The sequence below is a fragment of the Rhinatrema bivittatum genome, chromosome 1, assembly GCF_901001135.1.
Source record: "Rhinatrema bivittatum chromosome 1, aRhiBiv1.1, whole genome shotgun sequence".
Classification (NCBI taxonomy): domain Eukaryota; kingdom Metazoa; phylum Chordata; class Amphibia; order Gymnophiona; family Rhinatrematidae; genus Rhinatrema; species Rhinatrema bivittatum.
The window spans coordinates 423,957,961-423,978,450 of record NC_042615.1 but is presented as its reverse complement, the minus strand read 5'-3'; the positions used below and the strand labels follow the sequence as shown (position 1 = coordinate 423,978,450).

Sequence of the window (20,490 nt, the reverse complement as noted above, 5' to 3'; positions counted from 1 at the left end):
ATCAGTAATACCATTTTTTCAAATTCAGTTTATATTTATTGTCTTTTATATGTTTAATACTTTGCCTGTGCTATTACCCAATTGATTGCGCTCAGCTTTATCTTTCAAGCATGTTTAGGTATGATTGTTAAACTAATTTTAGGTTTGTTTAGTTATAATTGACAAACTAATTTTAGTAATTTTAACACCTGTTTTATGACCATTTGGCTTCTTCTTGCTCTAGGTCCCTCCTCTGCTTTTATCTCCATTGTAATATCTATTAATCATGAGTATATGTTTGTATGTTTTATGCGTCTGTTTTATCCATGGGTTTAATTATTTCAATTATTTTAATTATTGTAATAATTCTAAATGTATATTTATATTTGATTGTTCAAATAATATTTATTGTTATTTATTTATTATTGTAGCCCCTGAAGCAGCCTTTTTAGGCGAAACTCAGGCCTAGAGTCGGGCACTAATAAAGTACCTTTGAAGGACCTCCGGTCTCCTTCTGTTTTTGTTCCTCACGGCTTTCCTTGACCGCCTTCCTCTTTGTTTTTTGGGCCCAAGCAGGGGTGAAGACAAAGTCTGACACTCTGCCGGACCTGCATGCTTCTGGAAGACCAACAATACAATTTTGGTTATTGAACAGTCCTCTGACCATTCCCAGCCCTTTCGGACCTGCCGCTGGGTATTGGAAAGACGCAGCAGGCCGGACTGAGGGCGAGGGCAGACGAAGGCCTTGTGACATAGAAGACTTTAGATGAGACGAGGAACTTGAAAGACTCCGGACGAGATGAGGAGCTTGGAAGACTCCGGACGAGACAAGGAGCTTGGAAGGTTCAGACATTGGCACTGTCTCTCAGGGTGCCCTACACAGCCCACTGACACGGGCGAACCCAATGGGCTGGTCACGGAACACGCGGGGAACGGAACAAGTGCAGGAAGGGAATCCAGCCGAGACGAAACTCCAATGACGAGAACAGGAACTGATGAGACGGATTTACCCAACAAGGTGTCATCTGGAGAAGCAAAGGAGCTGGAGGGTCAAGAGGGCTCGGAACAATTGAAGGAGGAACGGAACCTCGGAACATCAGGAAGCCTGGAACATCAGGAAGTGGAACATCAGGAAGCCTGGTCAGGAACCTCAGAACATTAAGACATGGAACATCAGGAAGCCACAGGAAGCAATGAAGACTCAGGAAGCAACGAAGACTCAGGATATGGAGCTCCAACAAAGAACAAGAAACGAAGACCTGACGGAGCGCTGGAAGACAGAAACCTCCAGGGACGAAGAACTCCGATGCAAGGCAAAGGCTGAAGTGAAGAAGAAGCCCTTTTATAGGGCTGGAACAGGAAACAGTCATCAGGTGGGGCCCAGGGCATATCCGGCCGCGGGCCCTTTAAATCTTTCGAAGAACCATGTGCTGGCGCCTAAAGGCAGGCAGGAAGCAGAAGCAGCACCATGGACAGCGCAGGAAACAGAGCCAGGACCCAACAGCGGCACCAGGCCATGAAGACCACTTCCGGGTAGCGGCCTCCAGGCCGCGAGGGAGCAGGGGCTGGCAGCAGTGCTTTGGGGCAGCCTCAGGCTGAGAAGGAGATTCATCGGCGGCTCTCCTGCCGCATGAGGAATCCCAGGGCGGCACCAAGCCGTGACGGTGCAGCAAGGATCCCAGCGGCTTCCTAGCCACGTTGGAAGGGGTGGCAGAGTGGCAGTCCAGGCCGCGGAGGAGTGATGGTCTCGGCGGCCCTGCCACAGGAAATCAAGGTGGCACGAGCTTCGGTGGCTTCTCAGCTGCAAGGGGTGTCCCGGCGACAGCACTAGGCTGCGAAAGCAGCGCAACTAGAAAGTAGGAGAGAGGCCTGCTCACGGGGGTACTCCATGGGCAACAATCATAATAGTACCCCCTCCTCAAAGACCCCCTCCTCAAGCCACTTAACAACAGCTAGAGGGAACAAGGTATCAGGCCATACCAACAAGGGAAGATCAAGAGTCCAAAAAACGGAAGCTGGCAATTCCGGGGACTAGAGCGAAGCAGGAACAAGAAACTGCAGACATGCAACAAAAGATAAGCAAACAGCACAAATGAGACAAAATGGCAAAACAGCACAAAAGCAAAACAGCACAAACGGCACAAACAAGAGACAGGCAAACAGCACAAACGAAAGGCAAACAGCACAAACGAGACAAAAAGGCAAAACAGCACATAAGCAAAACAGCAAAACAGCACAAATGGCACAAACAAGCAACAAGCAAACAGCACAAACGAGCAACAAGCGGAAAACAGCACAAACAAGCGGAAAATAGCACAAACAAAACACAAGTGAACAAACAAAAAGAACACAGGAACACACAAGAAGCACAAGAAACCAGACAAAAAGCACAGGAATCTCAGGAGACCTTGAAGGAACCCAGGGTGGGAACAACCGGAACCAGCAAACCAAGCAGGGTGCAGGCGCCTCCTGCAGGTCGTAAAAACCCCAACCTGGAAAAAGGTGGAAAAAACATCTGGACGCAGACGCCTCCTGCAGGTCGTGGAATTCAGACAGCTGGCGCCTCCAGCAGGTCGTGAGAAGAAGTCCTGAACCAAAAAAAAATTTTGGGGTCCAAATACAAGTCCAGGAACAAAATGTTATGACTATCGCTGCACGACGTCTCCACTCCGCCCTCCTTACTTCTCTGGCGACTCCTCCTGCGGTTGACGGACGTTTGGCTGCAGCGGCGTCTGCCTGCCGTCCTCTTCGGTGTCCCCAGACCAGCTTGGGTGCTGCCTCCCGCCATGCCATTCAGCTGTCTTATGGCGCGCGCGCCGTGTGGCCCTGCTTCAAGTACCTTCAGTGGTGCGAACCTCAGGGGCTTCCCCCTGTGATGACGTCATGCAACCAGGATATATAAGGCCTACGCGATTGCTAGCTAATCGAGTTAGCAAAGGTTTGGATTCCAACGGATGGGATTCGCTCTCCATACCTTGCAACTCTGCCTCCTTCGGACTTACTCTATTTGGGGTACCCACTCCTCAGGGGCCTCTCTCTTTTCTTTCAGGTCGCTGTCTGGAACCGGTACTCGCACCTCTAGGGTCCATGTTCCTAGACTCGCTACTTGGACTCCACTTCAGTGTTTCATCAGCTGCACACACAGAGGACCCAAGGAACTGCTTCCAGCAATGAAGGTCAGTTACAGGAGGTAACTTTAAAGACTGCTGTACTGCTGGCGGCTCCAGTTCGTTTCTCGGGAGAGATTCAGAAGACCAGAGGCTTTTTGAACCAGTGCTGCATGCATTTTGCTCGACAGCCATCTCAGTTCCCTACAGCTTTTTCCAAGACTACCTACATCCTTTCTTATCTGGATGGAAGGGCCTTGTCTTGGGCGTCTACACTGTGGGAAGGCAAAGGTCCTATATTCCAGGAACTAGATGGATTTCTGGACTTATTCAAATCCATTTTTTATTATCCTGCTCAAGTTACCGTTGCCGGCTCTGCTTTGGTGGACCTGAAGCAAGGCTACAGACCACTGGCTGATTTTGCGATAGAGTTTAAAACTCTTGCTACAGAACTCTGCTGGGATCCTAAATGCCTGAAGACCCTTTTCTTCAGAGGCCTGGATACCCGTTTAAAAGATGAGCTGGCCGCTCGCAAAACACCTGACTCCCTGGACAAACTAGTGGCTTTGGCCACTCGGATCGATCACCGGCTTCGTGATAAGGTGAAGGAACTCCGGCCTAATAGAATATCTGGGTTGAAACAGGCTATTGATAAACTTGCACCTCGGATGGTTCCAGTAATTCCTGCTGCCAGTGAAGATGAACCGATGCAACTTGGTCACGGGCATTTGACTTCCAAAGAGAGAAGACTTCGGAATGTTTGCATGTTCTGTGGTCAGTCCGGACACAATGTCTCTACATGTTCTATTCATCCAGGAAACGGATGGGCCTAAGTCCTGCAGGATGACTGTTCTTAGGCCTCACTACGCCCTCTCCTCCACTCTCTCTCCCAGTCTCCTTGACCTGCGGACTGTCCACAGTTCAAACTCTTGCCCTGGTGGATTCAGGGGCAGGAGGCAACTTTATTCTCCGATGTTTAGTGGAACACCTGAGAATTCCCCTCGTCAGTTTGAAAGTTCTGCTACTTCTATCCTCCATCCATGAAGAGACCTTACCGGGCGATGTGACTTGCCAAACCGAACCTGTGACTCTCCGCACCGGAGCTGTCCATACGGAATTGCTTTCCTTCTTTGTGTTGGAAAAGGCCATGCACCCTATCTTGCAACCAGGATAACCCTATCGTCCTGGGGTTATCCTGGTTGCAAGAGCATCAACCCCAATTTGACTGGGCATCCTTGGAACTCTCTCCGCTGGGGCCCAGAGTGTCATGGGAGGTGCCTTAAGGAGATTGCTCCTGTCCTCTGCATGCCTATGACTCCAGTGATGCCAGGACTGCTGCCCCAATACGCATCCTATAGGGATGTGTTCTCCAAAGCGGCTGACATTCTTCCTCTGCATAGGTCCTATGAATGTGCCATAAGACTGAAACCCAATATTGAATCTCCTAAAGGACGTGTCTATCCTCTCTCAGCAACTGACAACAAGGCAATGTCCAAATACATTGAAGAGAACCTTCAGAAGGGGTTTATCAGACCATCAAAGTCTCCAGCCGACGCATGCATTTTCTTTGTGGGGAAGAAGGATGGTACCCTACGTCCAAGTATCGATTACCAAGGTCTGAACGAGATCATGATTAAAGACCGTTACCCCTTGCCTTTAATCTCGGAGCTGTTTGACCGGCTTCAAGGGGCCAAAATATTTTCAAAACTCGACCTGAAGGGGGCCTACAACTTAGTTCGCATTCATAGTGGCGACGAATGGAAAACAGCCTTCAACACTCGAGACGGCCACTTCGAGTACTTAGTGATGCCCTTCGGCCTGTGCAATGCACCCGCCATATTTCAGAACATGATGAACGACATCTTGCGGGATTTGCTGTACAAGAATGTTGTGGTCTACCTGGATGATATCCTAATCTTCTCCCAGGACCTGCCCACTCATATTGAAGATGTCAAACAAGTACTCCGCCGACTCCGTGAACACCGGCTTTACACCAAACTTTCTAAGTGCGAATTCCACAAAGACTCAGTGCCTTTCCTCGGCTATATTGTGTCTAAAGAAGGCTTCCAGATGGATCCTCACAAACTTGAGAGTATCAAAAATTGGTCCCAACCTACCAGCCTGAAGGCCCTGGGTTCACCAACTATTATAGAAGCTTCATAAAGAACTACTCTTCTTTAACAGTACCTTTGACCACAATGACCCGCAAGGGTGCCAACGCTTCAAAATGGTCTGCGGAGGCCATTTCCGCGTTCGAGAATCTGAAGACTGTCTTCTCCATGGAACCATGCTTGCGGCATCCTGTATCATTGAAGTTAATGCTTCAGATGTTGGTGTGGGGGCAGTATTGAGCCAGACAGGAGACTTGTCACGACAATTCTCCCCGGCTGAAAAGAACTATGGGATCGGAGATAAAGAGTTCTTGGCAATAAAGCTTGCATTTGAGGAATGGCGGCCTTGGCTCGAAGGCGCTCAACATCAAATAACCGTATTCATGGACCACAAAAATCTAGAGTATCTCTGCCATGCACAACGTCTTAACCACAGACGAGCCAGATGGTCCTTATTTTTTAATCGTTTCGACTTTGTGCTTAAGTATCGCCCCGGAGACAGAAATACCAGAGCAGATGCCTTGTCACACTCCTTTCTCTCGGAGGATGTGCCCAAAGAACCTCAGCACATAATTGATCCAAAGAAAGTCATCTTGGCGACTACCCATTCTGTGCCCGCTGGTAAGACCATCGTTCCAAAACACCTCAGGAAGAATGTGCTCTCTTGGGCGCATGATTCCAAGCTGGCTGGCCATCCTGGTCAACGCCGTATCCTGCTCAAAATACAGATGTTGTATTGGTGGCCTACGATCAAGAAGGATACCTATTCCTATGTGGCATCCTGTACAAATTGTGCCAAGAACAAACCCGCTTCTGGTCAACCGTGGGGTCTGCTGCAACCTCTGCCAGTTCCGGAACAGCCCTGGTCACACATCGCTACTGAATTTGTAGTCGATTTACCCCCTTCCGGAGGAATGAATACCATCTAGGTAACAGTTGATCGCGTCAGCAAGATGGCCCACTTCGTAGCGCTTCCTGGCTTACCCTCAGCCTTGGAGCTTGTGAAGCTCTTCATATCGCACATATTTCGCCTTCACGGCCTACCTAGTCACATTCTCTCTGACCGTGGTTCACAATTCACGGCACGATTCTGAAGGGCCTTGTGCAAGTTATTTGACATCTCTCTGGATTACACTTCAGCCTACCATCCACAATCAAATGGTCAGACAGAACAGATGAATAGAACTTTGAAGCAGTTCATTCGTACCTATGTCAGTTCCCGTCAGAATAACCGGGCCGAACTGCTACCTTGGGCTGAATTCGCCATCAACTGGATCAACACCTTTTAAAGTGGTATATGGACATTCTCCAACACCGCCACTTCCACTAAAGCTCTCAGTGACATCCCCAGCAGCTCAAGCTACTGCTGATGAAATCCATAACTTGTGGGTTCAGACAAAGGACATGCTGAATAAAGCAAATGACCGTGCAAAGAAGTACTATGATGCTCACCATTCGCAAGCGCCAGTCTTCAAACCTGGAGATAAAGTCTGATTATCTACCAAACACCTCAGACTGAAGCTACCCTCCACTTGGTTCGCTCCTCGCTACACTGGACCATTTCCAATCCTCCGACGTCTTGGCAACATCACCTATAGTCTGAAGCTACCACCTGGACTCAACATCCATAACGCTTTCCACGTTTCACTCTTAAACCGCTCATTCTCAGCGAATTTACTTCCAAGACTCAGGTACCACCTGTTATCAACGCAGAAGACGACCTAGAATACAAGGTTGAAGAGATTCTAGATGTCCAAAGACGAGGCAATAAACTTGAATACCTTCTTTCTTGGGAAGGTTTCGGCCCCGAAGAAAACTCTTGGGAGCCTCAGGCCAACATCCTTGACAAAGAGATGCTCCGTCAGTTTCACCTTGCGCATCCTTCTAAACCGAAGATTGGTACCCGAAGAGGAGACTGCCCTTTGAAGGGGGGTACTGTTACGACTGTCACTGCCTGACGTCTCCACTCTGCCCTCCTTACCTCTCTGGCAACACCTCCTGCGGTTGATGGACGTTTGGCTGCCACGGCGTCTGCCTGCCGTCCTCTCCAGCGTCCCTCGACCAGCTTGGGCGCTGCCTCCTGCCATGCCATTCAGCTGCCTTAGGGCGCATGTGCCGCACGGCCCTACTTCAAGTACCTTCAGTGGCGCAAACCTCAGGGGCGTCCCCCTGTCATGACGTCATGCCTCCAGGATATATAAGGCCTACGCGATTGCTAGCTAATCGAGTTAGCAAAGGTTTGGATTCCAATGGATGGGATTCGCTCTCCATACCTTGCAAATCTGCCTCTTTCGGACCTACTCTATTTGGGGTACCCGCTTCTCGGGGCCTCTCTCTCTCTTTTATCTTTCAGGTCGCAGTCTGGAACCGGTACTCGCACCTCGAGGATCCATGTTCGTGGACTCACTACTTGGACTCCACTTCTGCCAGGAAAACACCGCTGCCTATAACATCTGTGAGTTACCATCTCTGCCTCTCAGAGCTATTCCCTGGAATCAGGTACTCGCTCCTCGAGGGCCTGCCTTTATTCCAGCTCCTATGCTCCACACTGAGAGACCGCTGCGTGAGTACATTACCAACGAGGCTCTATTCCTGAACTCTGCATATCCTGCTACTACTCACAATCTCAGTTCTCTCTATTACAGCACAGCCATTGGGATCGCTGTTCCAGAGCCTGAGGGACTACAAGCCCAACCGGGCTACTTCCAGCTCACTACTGCCACCTCTGATGGCTCACCAAATCCTGTTTAATAAAAGAACTAGTGTGTGTGTGTCTCCTATGCTGAGCCTGACCTGTGGCCCCTCACGGGACTCCCCCCCTGTGAGAGTGGTCATCTGCCACAGGTCCAGGGATCCACCCAAAACCCTTACAATTAATAACACAAAAACTCGAGATGAAGAATCTGAAGCAGAACTCCAGGAACAAAGCAAACCCCATCACAGGAACATGTTCACCGGACACATGGCCTTGCATTCTCTTCTGTTAGCGAGGCCTTAGGAGGCCTTGCATTCTATTCTGGGAACGCTAGGAGAGCGATCCCATCTAGAGGAGGTTGTGTGCCCATGGGCCTCGGCATGACCCCAGAAGACTCCAAGACAGCATCGAGGATTGGCGAGATGTGTCCAAGCATGGGTGAAGACAAAGTCTGACCCTCTGCCAGACCTGCATGCTTCTGGAAGACCAACAACGCAATGTTGGTTATTGAACAGTCCTCCAACCGTTCCCAGCCCTTTCGGACCTGCCGCTGACTATCAGCAAGAAGCAGCAGGCCGGACTGAGGACGAGGGCAGACGAAGGCCTTGTGGCATAGAAGACTCTAGACGAGACGAAGAACTTGGAAGACTCTGGATGAGACGAGGAGCTTGGAAAACTCTGGATGAGATGAGGAGCTTGGAAAACTCTGGATGAGACGAGGAGCTTGGAAGACTCTGGACGAGACGAGGAGCTTGGAAGTTCAGACATTGACACTGTCTCTCAGGGCACCCTACCCAGCCCACCGACATGGGCGAACCCAATGGGCTGGTCACAGACCACTCTGTTCCACTGCGCGCTCTACACAACCTGGTGAGGCTAGTCACGGACCACTTGGGGAGCAGAACAAGCACAGGAAGGGAATCCAGCAGAGATTAAACTCCAATGACGAGAACAGGAACTGACGAGACGGATTTACCCCAACAAGGTGTCATCTGGAGAACCAAAGGAACTGGAGGGTCAAGAGGGCTCAGAACAATTGAAGGAGGAACGGAACCTCGGAACATCAGGAAGCCTGGAACATCAGGAAGTAGAACATCAAGAAGCCTAGACTAGGAACCTCGGAACATGAAAACATGGAACATCAGGAAGCCACAGGAAGCAACGAAGACTAAGGATATGGAGCTCCAACGAAGAACAAGAAATGAAGACCTGGAATGCTGGAAGACAGGAACCTCCAGGAACGAAGAACTCCGATGCAAAGCAAAGGCTGAAGTGAAGAAGAAGCCCTTTTATAGGGCTGGAACAGGAAACAGTCATCAGGTAGGGCCCGGGGCAGCTCATAACACCACCCGCAGGCTGGAGAAGATCCTTACACTTGGAAGGCAATATAACCAATGTTGACCTTGTCCTTAGGTTTCCTATAATTAACACATAAACCTGTATGGAACTATCATGGACTTGAGGGTGGACTCAGAAGCAGCTGATGGTTGAGGCCAATACACCAGAACAGAATCGAGAAGCAGAAGCATGGTCAGACAAGCAGGGACAAGGCAGGAGGAGTTAATTCAAGATTGAGAGACAGGCCAAAGATCTGGGCAGGTAGAGCTCAAAAAATGTTGAGAAGCAAGCTATGTATTAGTAATGTTAGATCTATCCACTGCATTTGATACGGTAGATCATAACATTCTTATTAAGAGGTTACAGGAAATAGGTCTCCTAAACAATACTTTGAAATGGTTTTCCTCTTTTTTGAACAATAGGACTTTCACAGTAAAAATTAAAGATAAGACATCTGCCAAAATAAAATTAGAGACTGGAGTACCGCAAGGTTCTGCCCTCTCAGCTACCCTTTTTAATATTTATTTATTGCCATTGTGCCATCTTTTAACTGGTCTTAATCTAATTTATTTTGTTTATGCAGATGATATCCAGATTTTATTTCCAATTGAATGTAGTTTAGAAGACACTTTTAAAAGTATTGAGATGTACTTGAAGATTATTAGCCAACTGCTAAACCAAATGAAATTATTTTTAAACCTGGAAAAGTCAGTTTTTATGGTGTTAGACAGAAAAAATGTAAATTTGGAACAGAAAATTATAGTGTTGAATGATGATACCAGTTTTAAATTAGTTGATGTAGCAAGGAACTTTATTTATTTATTTATTTATTTATTTGGGATTTTTATATACCGACATTCTCAATACAAATATCAAATCAGGTCGGTTTACATAAAACAAAACTGTCGCGGTTAAGGCGTTACATTAAACAGAGTTTCTGAACATAAGAACATAATTATTAAATATTAAATATTAAATAGACAACAATAACTCGTCAAAATAACGTGAATAAATGTAGGGAATAGCTAAAAAAGAGGGTAGGCTAAATAGGGATATACAGGTAACGGAGAACAGTGTTGATGGGCAAAAAACATGAGTAATACATGAGCTAGAGAACTAATGTATCAATAAAGGAGTCTTTTCAAAACACGTGGGCTGTCCAGATCAGGCGTAATAGGGCCTTGAGGGGGTATGGGCGGTCGTGGAACTTATAGTGGACTATTTTGCTCTTTGACCGGTGTCGGAGTGTTCCTGCGATTCTGGATAGGCTTGCCGGAAGAGCCACGTTTTTAGGTTTTTCTTAAAAGTTAGATGACATGTCTCTTGGCGTAGATCCGGCGGTAATGAGTTCCAGAGGGTGGGCCCGACTGTGGAGAGTGCTCTTTTTGTTAGTGAAGTTTTGATCGGGGGAGCATATAAGGAACCTTTGTAATTGTATCTGATAGGTCTTTGTGATGTGTGAGGGCGAAGTTGTGAGTTTAGATTTAGGTGGGCGATGCCCATAATATCCTTGTGGATCATTGATAATGTTTTGAAGGTAATTCTGGCTTTTATAGGAAGCCAGTGAAGGCTGTGCAGAATTGGTATGATGTGGGCTCTTTTATTTGTGTTGGTGAGTAACCTCGCCGCAGCGTTCTGCACCATCTGTAGGGGTTTTGAAGATAAGGCCGGAAGACCTAGCAGTAGAGAGTTGCAGTAGTCTAACTTAGACAGAATTAAAGACTGGACTACTAGACGGAAGTCACTGAAGTGGAGGAGTGGTTTCAGATTTTTTAGCACTTGAAGTTTGAAATAACATTCTTTAGTTGTGTTGATAACGAAGGATTTAAGGTTGAATTTATTGTCGAGACGCACCCCTAAGTCTCTGACGGAAGGGGAGTGCTTAATAGATAATTTTGCGAATTGTGTTGCGCTTTGGGAGTTGATGAGAGTATGGTTTTCGTCTGGCGAGATGATGAGGATTTCTGTTTTATTTGAATTAAGTATGAGGTTCAGGCTGGATAGCAGAGTATTGATAGATTGTAAGCAATTATTCCAATGTGCCCAAGTTTTTTGCAGTGATTCTGTGATGGGAAGGAGTATCTGAATGTCATCAGCGAAAATATAATGTTTTAGCTTGAGGCTGGAGAGTAGGTGGCAGAGTGGAAGCAGGTAAATATTAAATAGCGTAGGGGAGAGAGATGATCCTTGTGGTACTCCTCGTGTTGATTTAATAGGAGGCGATTCTTCATTCTTCATAAACTTAGGCTTATTTATTGATTTTGAATTAAATTTAAAGACCCATATCAAAAAGAAAGTTAATGAAGGCTTTGGTAAACTGAGGATGCTCAAACGTTTGAAACCGATACTCTCTAGAGACAATTTTAGAAATGTACTCCAGGTGATGCTGTTCACAGGTATTGAGTACTGCAACTCTACTATGTTGGGCCTACCTAAATCATCGATTCAGCCATTACAGATTTTACAGAATGCTGCAGCTCGGGTGCTGACCAATACCAGTCGTAGAGAACATATTTCCCCTGTTCTACAAAATCTTCATTGGTTACCAATTGAATTTAGAATAAAACATAAAATGTTATGCATTATTCATAAAATTCTATATGGGGAAAAAACCGACTGGTTAAATTCAACTATAAGACTACATAGAAACATAGAAACATATATAGAAACATAGAAATGACGGCAGAAGAAGACCAAACGGCCCATCCAGTCTGCCCAGCAAGCTTCACACATTTTTTCTCTCATACTTATCTGTTTCTCTTAGCTCTTGGTTCTATTTCCCTTCCACCCCCACCATTAACGTAGAGAGCAGTGATGGAGCTGCATCCAAGTGAAATATCTAGCTTGATTAGTTAGGGGTAGTAGGGGTAGTAACCACCACAATAAGCAAGCTACACCCATGCTTATTTGTTTTACCCAGACTATGTTATACAGCCCTTATTGGTTGTTTTTCTTCTCCCCTGCCGTTGAAGCAGGGAGCTATGCTGGATATGCGTGAAGTATCAGTTTTTTTTTTTCTCCCCTGCCATTGAAGCAGAGAGCTATGCTGGATATGCGTGAAGTATCAGTTTTTCTTCTCTCCTGCCGTTGAAGCAGAGAGCTATGCTGGAAATGCGTGATGTATCAGTCTTCTCCCATGCCGTTGAAGCAGAGAGCCATGCTGGATATGCATCGAAAGTGAAGTATCAGGCACATTTGGTTTGGGGTAGTAACCGCCGTAACAAGCCAGCTACTCCCCGCTTTGTGAGTGTGAATCCTTTTTTCTTCTCCCCTGCCGTTGAAGCTCTGCTGGATATGCGTGAAGCATCAGTTTTTCTTTTCCCCTGCTGTTGAAGCAGAGAGCTATGCTGGAAATGCGTGATGTATCAGCCTTTCTCCCATGCCGTTGAAGCAGAAAGTTGAAGCAGAGAGCGATGCATATCCAGCATGGCTGGATATGCATCGAAAGTGAAGTATCAGGCACATTTGGTTTGGGGTAGTAACCGCCGTAACAAGCCAGCTACTCCCCGCTTTGTGAGTGCGAACCTTTATTTCTTCTCCCCTGCCGTTGAAGCAGGGGAGAAGTGAATTGAAAGTGAAGTATCAGGCTTATTTGGTTTGGGGTAGTAACCGCTGTAACAAGCCAGCTACTCCCCTCTTTGTGAGTGCAAATCCTTTTTTCCACGTTTCCTCTTGCTGTTGAAGCTTAGAGCGATGTTGGAGTCACAGTAAGCATGTATATGTTTATTGAATAAGGGTATTGTCTCCAGGCAATAGCCATCATTCTGGCGAGTCACCCACTCTTCATTGGCGGCCTCTTGACTTTATGGATCCACAGTGTTTATCCCACGCCTCTTTGAACTCCTTCACAGTTCTGGTCTTCACCACATCCTCCGGAAGGGCATGCCAGGCACCCACCACCCTCTCCGTGAAGAAATACTTCCTGACATTGGTTCTGAATCTTCCTCCTTGGAGCTTCAAATCGTGACCCCTGGTTCTGCTGATGTTTTTCCTACGGAAAAGGTTTGTTGTTGTCTTTGGATCATTAAAACCTTTCAAGTATCTGAAAGTCTGTATCATATCACCTCTGCTCCTCCTTTCCTCCAGGGTGTACATATTTAGATTCTTTAATCTCTCCTCGTACGTCATCCGATGAAGATCCTCCACCTTCCTGGTTGCCCTTCTCTGTACCGCTTCCATCTTGTCTTTGTCTTTTTGTAGATACGGTCTCCAGAACTGAACACAGTACTCCAGGTGAGGCCTCACCAAGGACCTGTACAAGGGGATAATCACTTCCCTTTTCTTACTCGATATTCCTCCCTCTATGCAGCCCAGCATTCTTCTGGCTTTTGCTATCGCCTTGTCGCATTGTTTTGCAGACTTCATATCATTAGACACTATCACCCCAAGGTCCCTCTCCTGCTCCGTGCACATCAGCCTTTACCCCCCCATCAAATACAGTTCATTCGGATTTCCACTCCCCATATGCATGACTTTGCACTTCTTGGCATTGAATCTCAGCTGCCATATCTTCGACCACTTTTCCAGTTTCCTTAAATCCCGTCTCATTCTCTCCACTCCTTCTGGCGTGTCCACTCTGTTGCATATACCCCAACGTGAATTAAAATCTGCTAATAAAGGTCTGCTCACCATTCCTACGGTGAGATCTGCACGCCTCAGTGAGATTAGAGAATGTGCGATATCAATCGCCGGTCTGAAATTGTGGAACACGTTACCACCCAATTTGAGACTGCAGTCAAATTTGAAAACTTTCAAAAAGGAGTTAAAGACCTGGTGCTTTCGTCAAGCCTACACGAGTAATCCATGAGATGCAGCCTGAATCCAAGACGGAGAGTTATAAATTTGATTTTTATTTTGTTTCTTTCTTTTTACGGTTTTTCTTTTAAGAAATTGCTTTTTATTTACTTTTATCCATATTTTTTATTGAGTGTTTTAATGTAATTTTTATTCTAAACTGTCATATTTTATCTATTTTTTTTTTTTTTACTGTTATTCTGTAAACCATAGAGATAGAGACATAGTTCTCTCAACAACGGTATAGAAAAACTGTACAAATAAACAAATAAATAAATAAGAGGACAGGGAGGCAACAGGTGAAAGCACAGTAAGGAATCAGGCTGGATCTCAGGAGAAAGTCAGGAACAAAGACAGCACTTTACAGGAGCTTGAGGATCCAAACTTGTTGCTTAAGCATCTGCTCAGAGGACTGAGCTTCCTTTTCTATCAGAGCAGGAATGACGTCATCAGGGTACACCACACGAAATCCTAGGCACAGGGCCTATAAAGCTGCTGAGCTGGTGTGGGCCCTTAGTCAGAGCAGCCAGAAGCAGCAGAAGATCAGAATACTGGGGACCCTGCTGGACTCGGGACCTTGAGGTATATGATGGCAACCACGGTGCATCATGCATTGGTAGCAGGTTACAGGAACTCTGTTCAGAAGGCAGCACTATTAAATAAATAAATAAATAGATAGATAGTCCGCTATCCCAAACTTAAAATGCTCAAAATGCCTTACTATGTAGAGGCAGAATAAGGCTAGCATGCACGTGCCGATCATTCTGCTTGGAAACTTAAAACATGGATCCCACTGATATATCTTCTGTTGAAAACAAGATCTTTGTTCATGTCTGTTAACAAAGAAACAAGCACATTTCTTATAGTATTTAAATTGCAATACAGGTAAAGATCTACAAAAGGAAAAGTGAAATTATTGAAAACATTACAATTTAAAGATCTTTTGTAAGAATGTAGTGTGTGTAAGTGGCAAAACACACATAACATTTGATTTTAGAGATCTTTTGTAGAGAGGTACACAAGGATGTAGTTTGTGCTCTTCAAATTTTGAGATGGGCAGAGTATCACGAAATATAACAGGGAGGACAGAGCTTCTGCCCTCCTGGCTAGGATCTCACATATATTCAGGTAGGCCTACTTGGGAGTAAAGGGAAGGAGACTGGGAGGTGCTGGGGTTGCTGTAATGTTGTAACTTTGATCAGGTAGGAGGGGAGATATCGCTGTCCAGCAACTTTTATCTGTTGGTGAGAGGGGATGTAGACATCTGTCATTTCTCAAAGCAAGGGGGGAAGATCAACTTGACATAACGTTTTCACTTGGAGGGAGGAGGTTACAGCTTCACTTTCTCCAGTGAGGGTTACACAAAGCTTTGCAGGGTTTTGGGGGAAGGATGGGGTGTTTGACCCTAATTTTTACATAGGGCAAAGCGTGGGGAGGGGGGTGGAGGGGGTTTGTGGAGATGGAATCAGGCGCAAGAGGTTTCTTTTCTTTTCTTTTTTTTAAATTACCTACAGGCCGATTTCAGTAAAGTCCGCGGGAGAGCAGACGAACGCCCGCTCTCCCGGCACGCGCACCGGCCCCTCGCCGGTGCGCACGATGCAGTATTCAAATTAGGTGGCGTGGTAGAAACGGGGAAAAGGAGGCGCTAGGGACACTAGCGCGTCCCTAGCGCCTCCTTTTTGACAGGAGCGGCGGCTGTCAGCGGGTTTGACAGCCGACGCTCAATTTTGCTGGCGTCGGTTCTCGAGCCCGCTGACAGCCACGGGCTCGGAAACCGGACGCCGGCAAAATTGAGCGTCCGGTTTTCGGCCAGACAGCCGCGGGCCGAATTCCAATTTTTTTTTTTTTTACTCTTCGGGACCTCCGACTTAATATCGCCATGATATTAAGTCGTAGGGTGCACAGAAAAGCAGTTTTTACTGCTTTTCTGTGCACTTTCCCGGTGCCGGAAGAAATTAGCGCCGACCTTTGGGTTGGCGCTAATTTCTGAAAGTAAAATGTGCGGCTTGGCTGCACATTTTACTTTCTGTATCCCGCGCGCATACCTAATAGGGCCATCAACATGCATTTGCATGTTGAGGGCGCTATTAGGTGCTGCGGGTTGGACGCGCGTTTTCCTCCCCTTACTGAATAAGGGGTAAGGGAAAACGCGTGTCCAATAGCAGGCTAACAGTGCGCTCCGTCGGAACGCACTGTACTGTATCGGCCTGCTAGTTATATTCTTAATATAGCAGGTGAATTTAAAGTTCTCCAGGTACATGTACCTGCACACCTTTAACTGTGTATATTCAGCGGCACGGCTGAGTTATCTGCATGGTTTGATCCAAAATAACTCGTTGCTCACTGGTTTACTGAATATGGCCCTCATTATCTTTATTCTAGAGCTCTGAAAACTCTTGCAGGGAATTTGTTCAGACACAGCAGAAGGACTACTAACCTTCCCAAGACCCTGAGAGTCAGACACATGAGCGGAGCGTTCAGACGCTGATAGTGCTGGGAATATCAAATTAACATGGCAAAAATGCTGGAGGTTCAAGCAAAAGGCTGGAGACTGGGAAGGCATGAGTGATTGCTTTTGATTTGCTTGCTTTTTGCAAGCATGGACCACAAATAATTTGTTACTATACTTATTGCAGTAAGCATGGACTCATTTAGTTGGCAACAGATTTGCAGATTTCTACCATTTAGCTTCAAAGCTGAAGTACTAATGAATTAGGGGTGTAATAGTTCGTTTAAAGAAGAAAGTACAATAGATGCTGTTTTAGTCTTCCACGATGCTACATAAGAGTGGTGGCACATAGTACAGATTGTACATTGTTAATATATTCTAATGACATATTAAAAGTGAAATTGCAATACATGACTGGTAGAATTGCAAAACTCTGTGGATAATTCTTCCCTACTTCTTATACTTGAATTGCATAATTTCACATAGATTTTTATCTAGTTAATAGATTAACTTGAAAGTAAAATACAAGGCATGAACCAAGGAGCAGGACATACCCCACAGGTTTTCTCAGAAGTCGCCTGACGTGCTCAGCTTGATGAATATGCTGGGGAAAATGTTCTCCCTGTTTGAAATGAAAATGAGGATGTCAGTTTTTGCGGTGAATTTGTTACTACAGAGTAAAGAAATTTGCTGTGCCATCCACTAATAATATAAAAACAGCAATACATTTCATCACAGTACTGGAGAATATTGTTTCTGAATCCATCAATCAAATAAAAGTTTTTAAAAGATGTATACTCTGACTTACTGAGCAGAAGGACCAGCATTCTGAATCCAGAGTGAACAACTAACACAGCAGGGGGTCAGAACAGTGCTCAACCAGAGAATAATTTAAAATTTCCAGTGAAAGCTATAGCCATTATAATTTAATAAAAGAAACCCTAGCACCCTGGACAATGCTGGCAATCAAGAGCATTTTTTTTTACTTTCTCAGTATCACACATTAAACTGGATCCTTCAAGCCTAGTGGTTCTCAACCTGGTGCTCAGGAGCTGCCCAGCCACTTTGGTTTTCAGGATTTCCATAATGAATATTAATGAGATATATCTGAACACAAGGGAGACATATTCCTGCATATTTGTTATATTTATCAAGTTTAAAGTGCTACTGGACCATGATAAGTATTTGGATATCATAAGTCCCTTCCCTAAAGAATTTATAATCTGTGGGTACTAGGGGTGTGCATTCGTTTTGAACTTAAATGTAAAACGCAACTTTTTTTTTTTTTTAACTTAAAAAAGTGATGAGGCATAAACGATCGGATTTCCAACGTATTCAACATAGCTATGTTGAATACGTTGGAAATTGCGATTGTTGATTTAAATAAAAATTTAAACCCCTCACCCTCCTTAATCCCCCCCCCCAAGACTTACCAAAACTCCCCAAGCTGGCCAAAAGTTCCATGAGGGTCCGGGAGCGGACGCGTGGGGAATCACGTGACGTCCGCGTCACTCCGACGTGATGCCGACGTCACGTGGTCCATCGCGGTTCCGCTCCCGGACCCCTCGTTGGACCCAAATGGCACTTTTGGCCAGCTTGGGGGGGCCTCCTGACCCCCCCAAGCTGGCCAAAAGTGCCTTTTGGGCCCAACGAGGGGTCCGGGAGCGGACCCGCGGGGAATCACGTGACACCGCGTCACTCCGACGTGGCGTCGACGTCACGTGGTCCATCGCGGTTCCGCTCCCGGACCCCTCGTTGGAGCTTGGGGGGGCCTCCTGACCCCCCCAAGCTGGCCAAAAGTGCCTTTTGGGCCCAACGAGGGTCCGGGAGGGGACCCGAGGGGAATCACGTGATGCCGCGTCACTCCGACGTGACGCCGACCTCACGTGCTCCTTGCAAAGGAGTTCAGAAATGGCGTCCTGACCCCGCTGGACCACCAGGGAGTTTTGGTAAGTCTTGGGGGGGGGGGGATTAAGGCGGGTGAGGGGTTTAAATTTTTATTTGCACATATGGACATAGACTCAACTTATGGAATTCTCCATATGTCCATATTGACCGCAAATGACCCCCCCTTTCGACTTATGGACTTATGAACTTAAACTTTTGGTCTGCACATCCCTAGTGGGTACCAGAGGCAATAGAAAAGTGATTTGTCCAAGGTCACAAGGAGTATTAGTAGAAGATGTGGAATTAGAACTCTGGTTTCCAGCCCATTGCGCTAACCACTAGGCCTACCTGGTGCGAAGGTGGCGGACCTGGTGCCTCAGTCTACCTGGTGGCAGACCTGGTGCCTCAGCCTACCTGGTGCCTCAGCAGTTTTCCTTAGGAGAAGGTCTAAGGATAAAATATACAGCAATGGGGATAACAGGCAGCCCTGACGGGTGCCCTGTTTGAGTTCAAATGGTTGCGAAAAGGTCCCATTAGCAAGGATACAAGAGGTGGGTTCCTGATAGAGTAAGAAGATGTTTCTAATTATATCCCATTCAAAGCCATATTTCCTTCGGACGGAGAAAAGATACTTCCAAACCACCCTATCAAATGCTTTTTTGGCGTCGAATCCCATCACCAATGATTCCTCATGAATTTTACTCTGCAACATTGCCGTCCAAAGGCAGAGTATGTGTTTGTATGGTGATCTTCCTTTTACAAAGCCAGACTGGTCATGAGATATCAGGGAGGGCAGAACTGTTTGTAATCTGGTCATTATAATTTTGGTGAACAGCATAAGGTCAAAGTTGAGTAAGGAGATCGATCTGTAAGAGGCCGCCAATAGGGGATCCTTCCCTCCCTTTGGGAGGAATGTTACATATGTGAGTTTTGCTTCTTTGGGGAAACATCCCTGGTTTAAGGTCTCACTGAAATATTCCCTAAGGGTCTCCCCCAATATCATTGCTCACTATCTTGTAATAGTCCGCATTGAATTCGTCGGGTCCAGGGGCTTTGTGAGATGGGCTGGCTTTAATTCCATCTAAGATCTTTTGTAACAAGATTGGTCTGTTTAACCACATTAATTGCTGCACCGAGATCTGCGGGAGTGACAGCCCTTTGAAAAAATTCTGTTCTGCCTCATCCGTCTCCTTGGGTTCAACATAATTATATAGATTTTCATAGAATTACCTAAAAATGTGGCAGAATTCAGCAGCCGATGTCTGTCTTGTTCCCCCGGCATCTCCGAGTGCTTCAATAAATGTTTGGCCTCTCTGAGTTTTAACTAAGGATGCCATTAATTTGCCTGTCCTATTGCCAAAGCGATACAGTTGATGGGAAATAAGAAGTCGCTGTTTCTGTGTTTTCTGATGTATATGGCTATTAAGAGAGTATAAGTTTTCCATATATCAATTTTTGTGGCTTCTGATTGGGCATAGATCAATTTTCTCTTTGCCGTACGTAATTCTCTTTCTATCTCTATAATACGGTGATTTAGCAATTTAGATTTCCTAATCAAAAATGCTGTGATTTCTTCCCTCAAAACGGATTTTCCGACTTCCCAAAATAATATGGGAGTCTACTTATGTTGGCTATTGTTGATTTGGTAATCATCCCATTTTTCTTTCAGATAGGACTGAAAATCCCTATTTCCTGCCATGTGGAATGGACATCGCCATCGATTGGGACCCCCCTATTGACCCTCCCCAGTTCACCTCCACCCACACATATGAATGAACGGAGAATTCAGGTTGCCCAATTTCTGCCCTTTTCACCTTGGCCAGACAGTGGTTTGATATTAAAATATAATCTATCCTAGACATTGTCATGTGGGCCCGAGAGATATGGGTGAAGTCTGATTCTTCTGGGTATAGAGTCTTCCATACATCAAGTAGTGCAGATGTTTGCAAAGAAAAGGGATACCCTTATTCTTACCCATTGTGGGGAATAGTACCTGGGAGGACCTATCCAGAGTAGGATCTACCACCCAGTTGAAGTCATCCATCACTATCATGTGGCCCTCTGCTTTTGCAAGGAGTTCATTCATTAGGGTTACAAAAAATTGGTGGAAGTAAATGTTGGGGGCGTACA

General features: G+C 46.0%; 1 protein-coding gene across 1 annotated transcript in view; it reads right to left on the bottom strand.

Moving 5' to 3' along the window:
- Positions 1 to 20,490, bottom strand: part of LOC115096851 (stimulated by retinoic acid gene 6 protein-like) — a 225,523-nt gene that overhangs the window by 122,083 nt on the left and 82,950 nt on the right. The window contains exons 8-9 of the mRNA XM_029612056.1: positions 17,028 to 17,095; positions 14,746 to 14,857 (exon numbers count right to left, since the gene is read on the bottom strand). Coding sequence (XP_029467916.1) covers positions 14,746 to 14,857; positions 17,028 to 17,095 — 180 coding nt within the window. The remainder of the gene's footprint in view (positions 1 to 14,745; positions 14,858 to 17,027; positions 17,096 to 20,490) is intronic.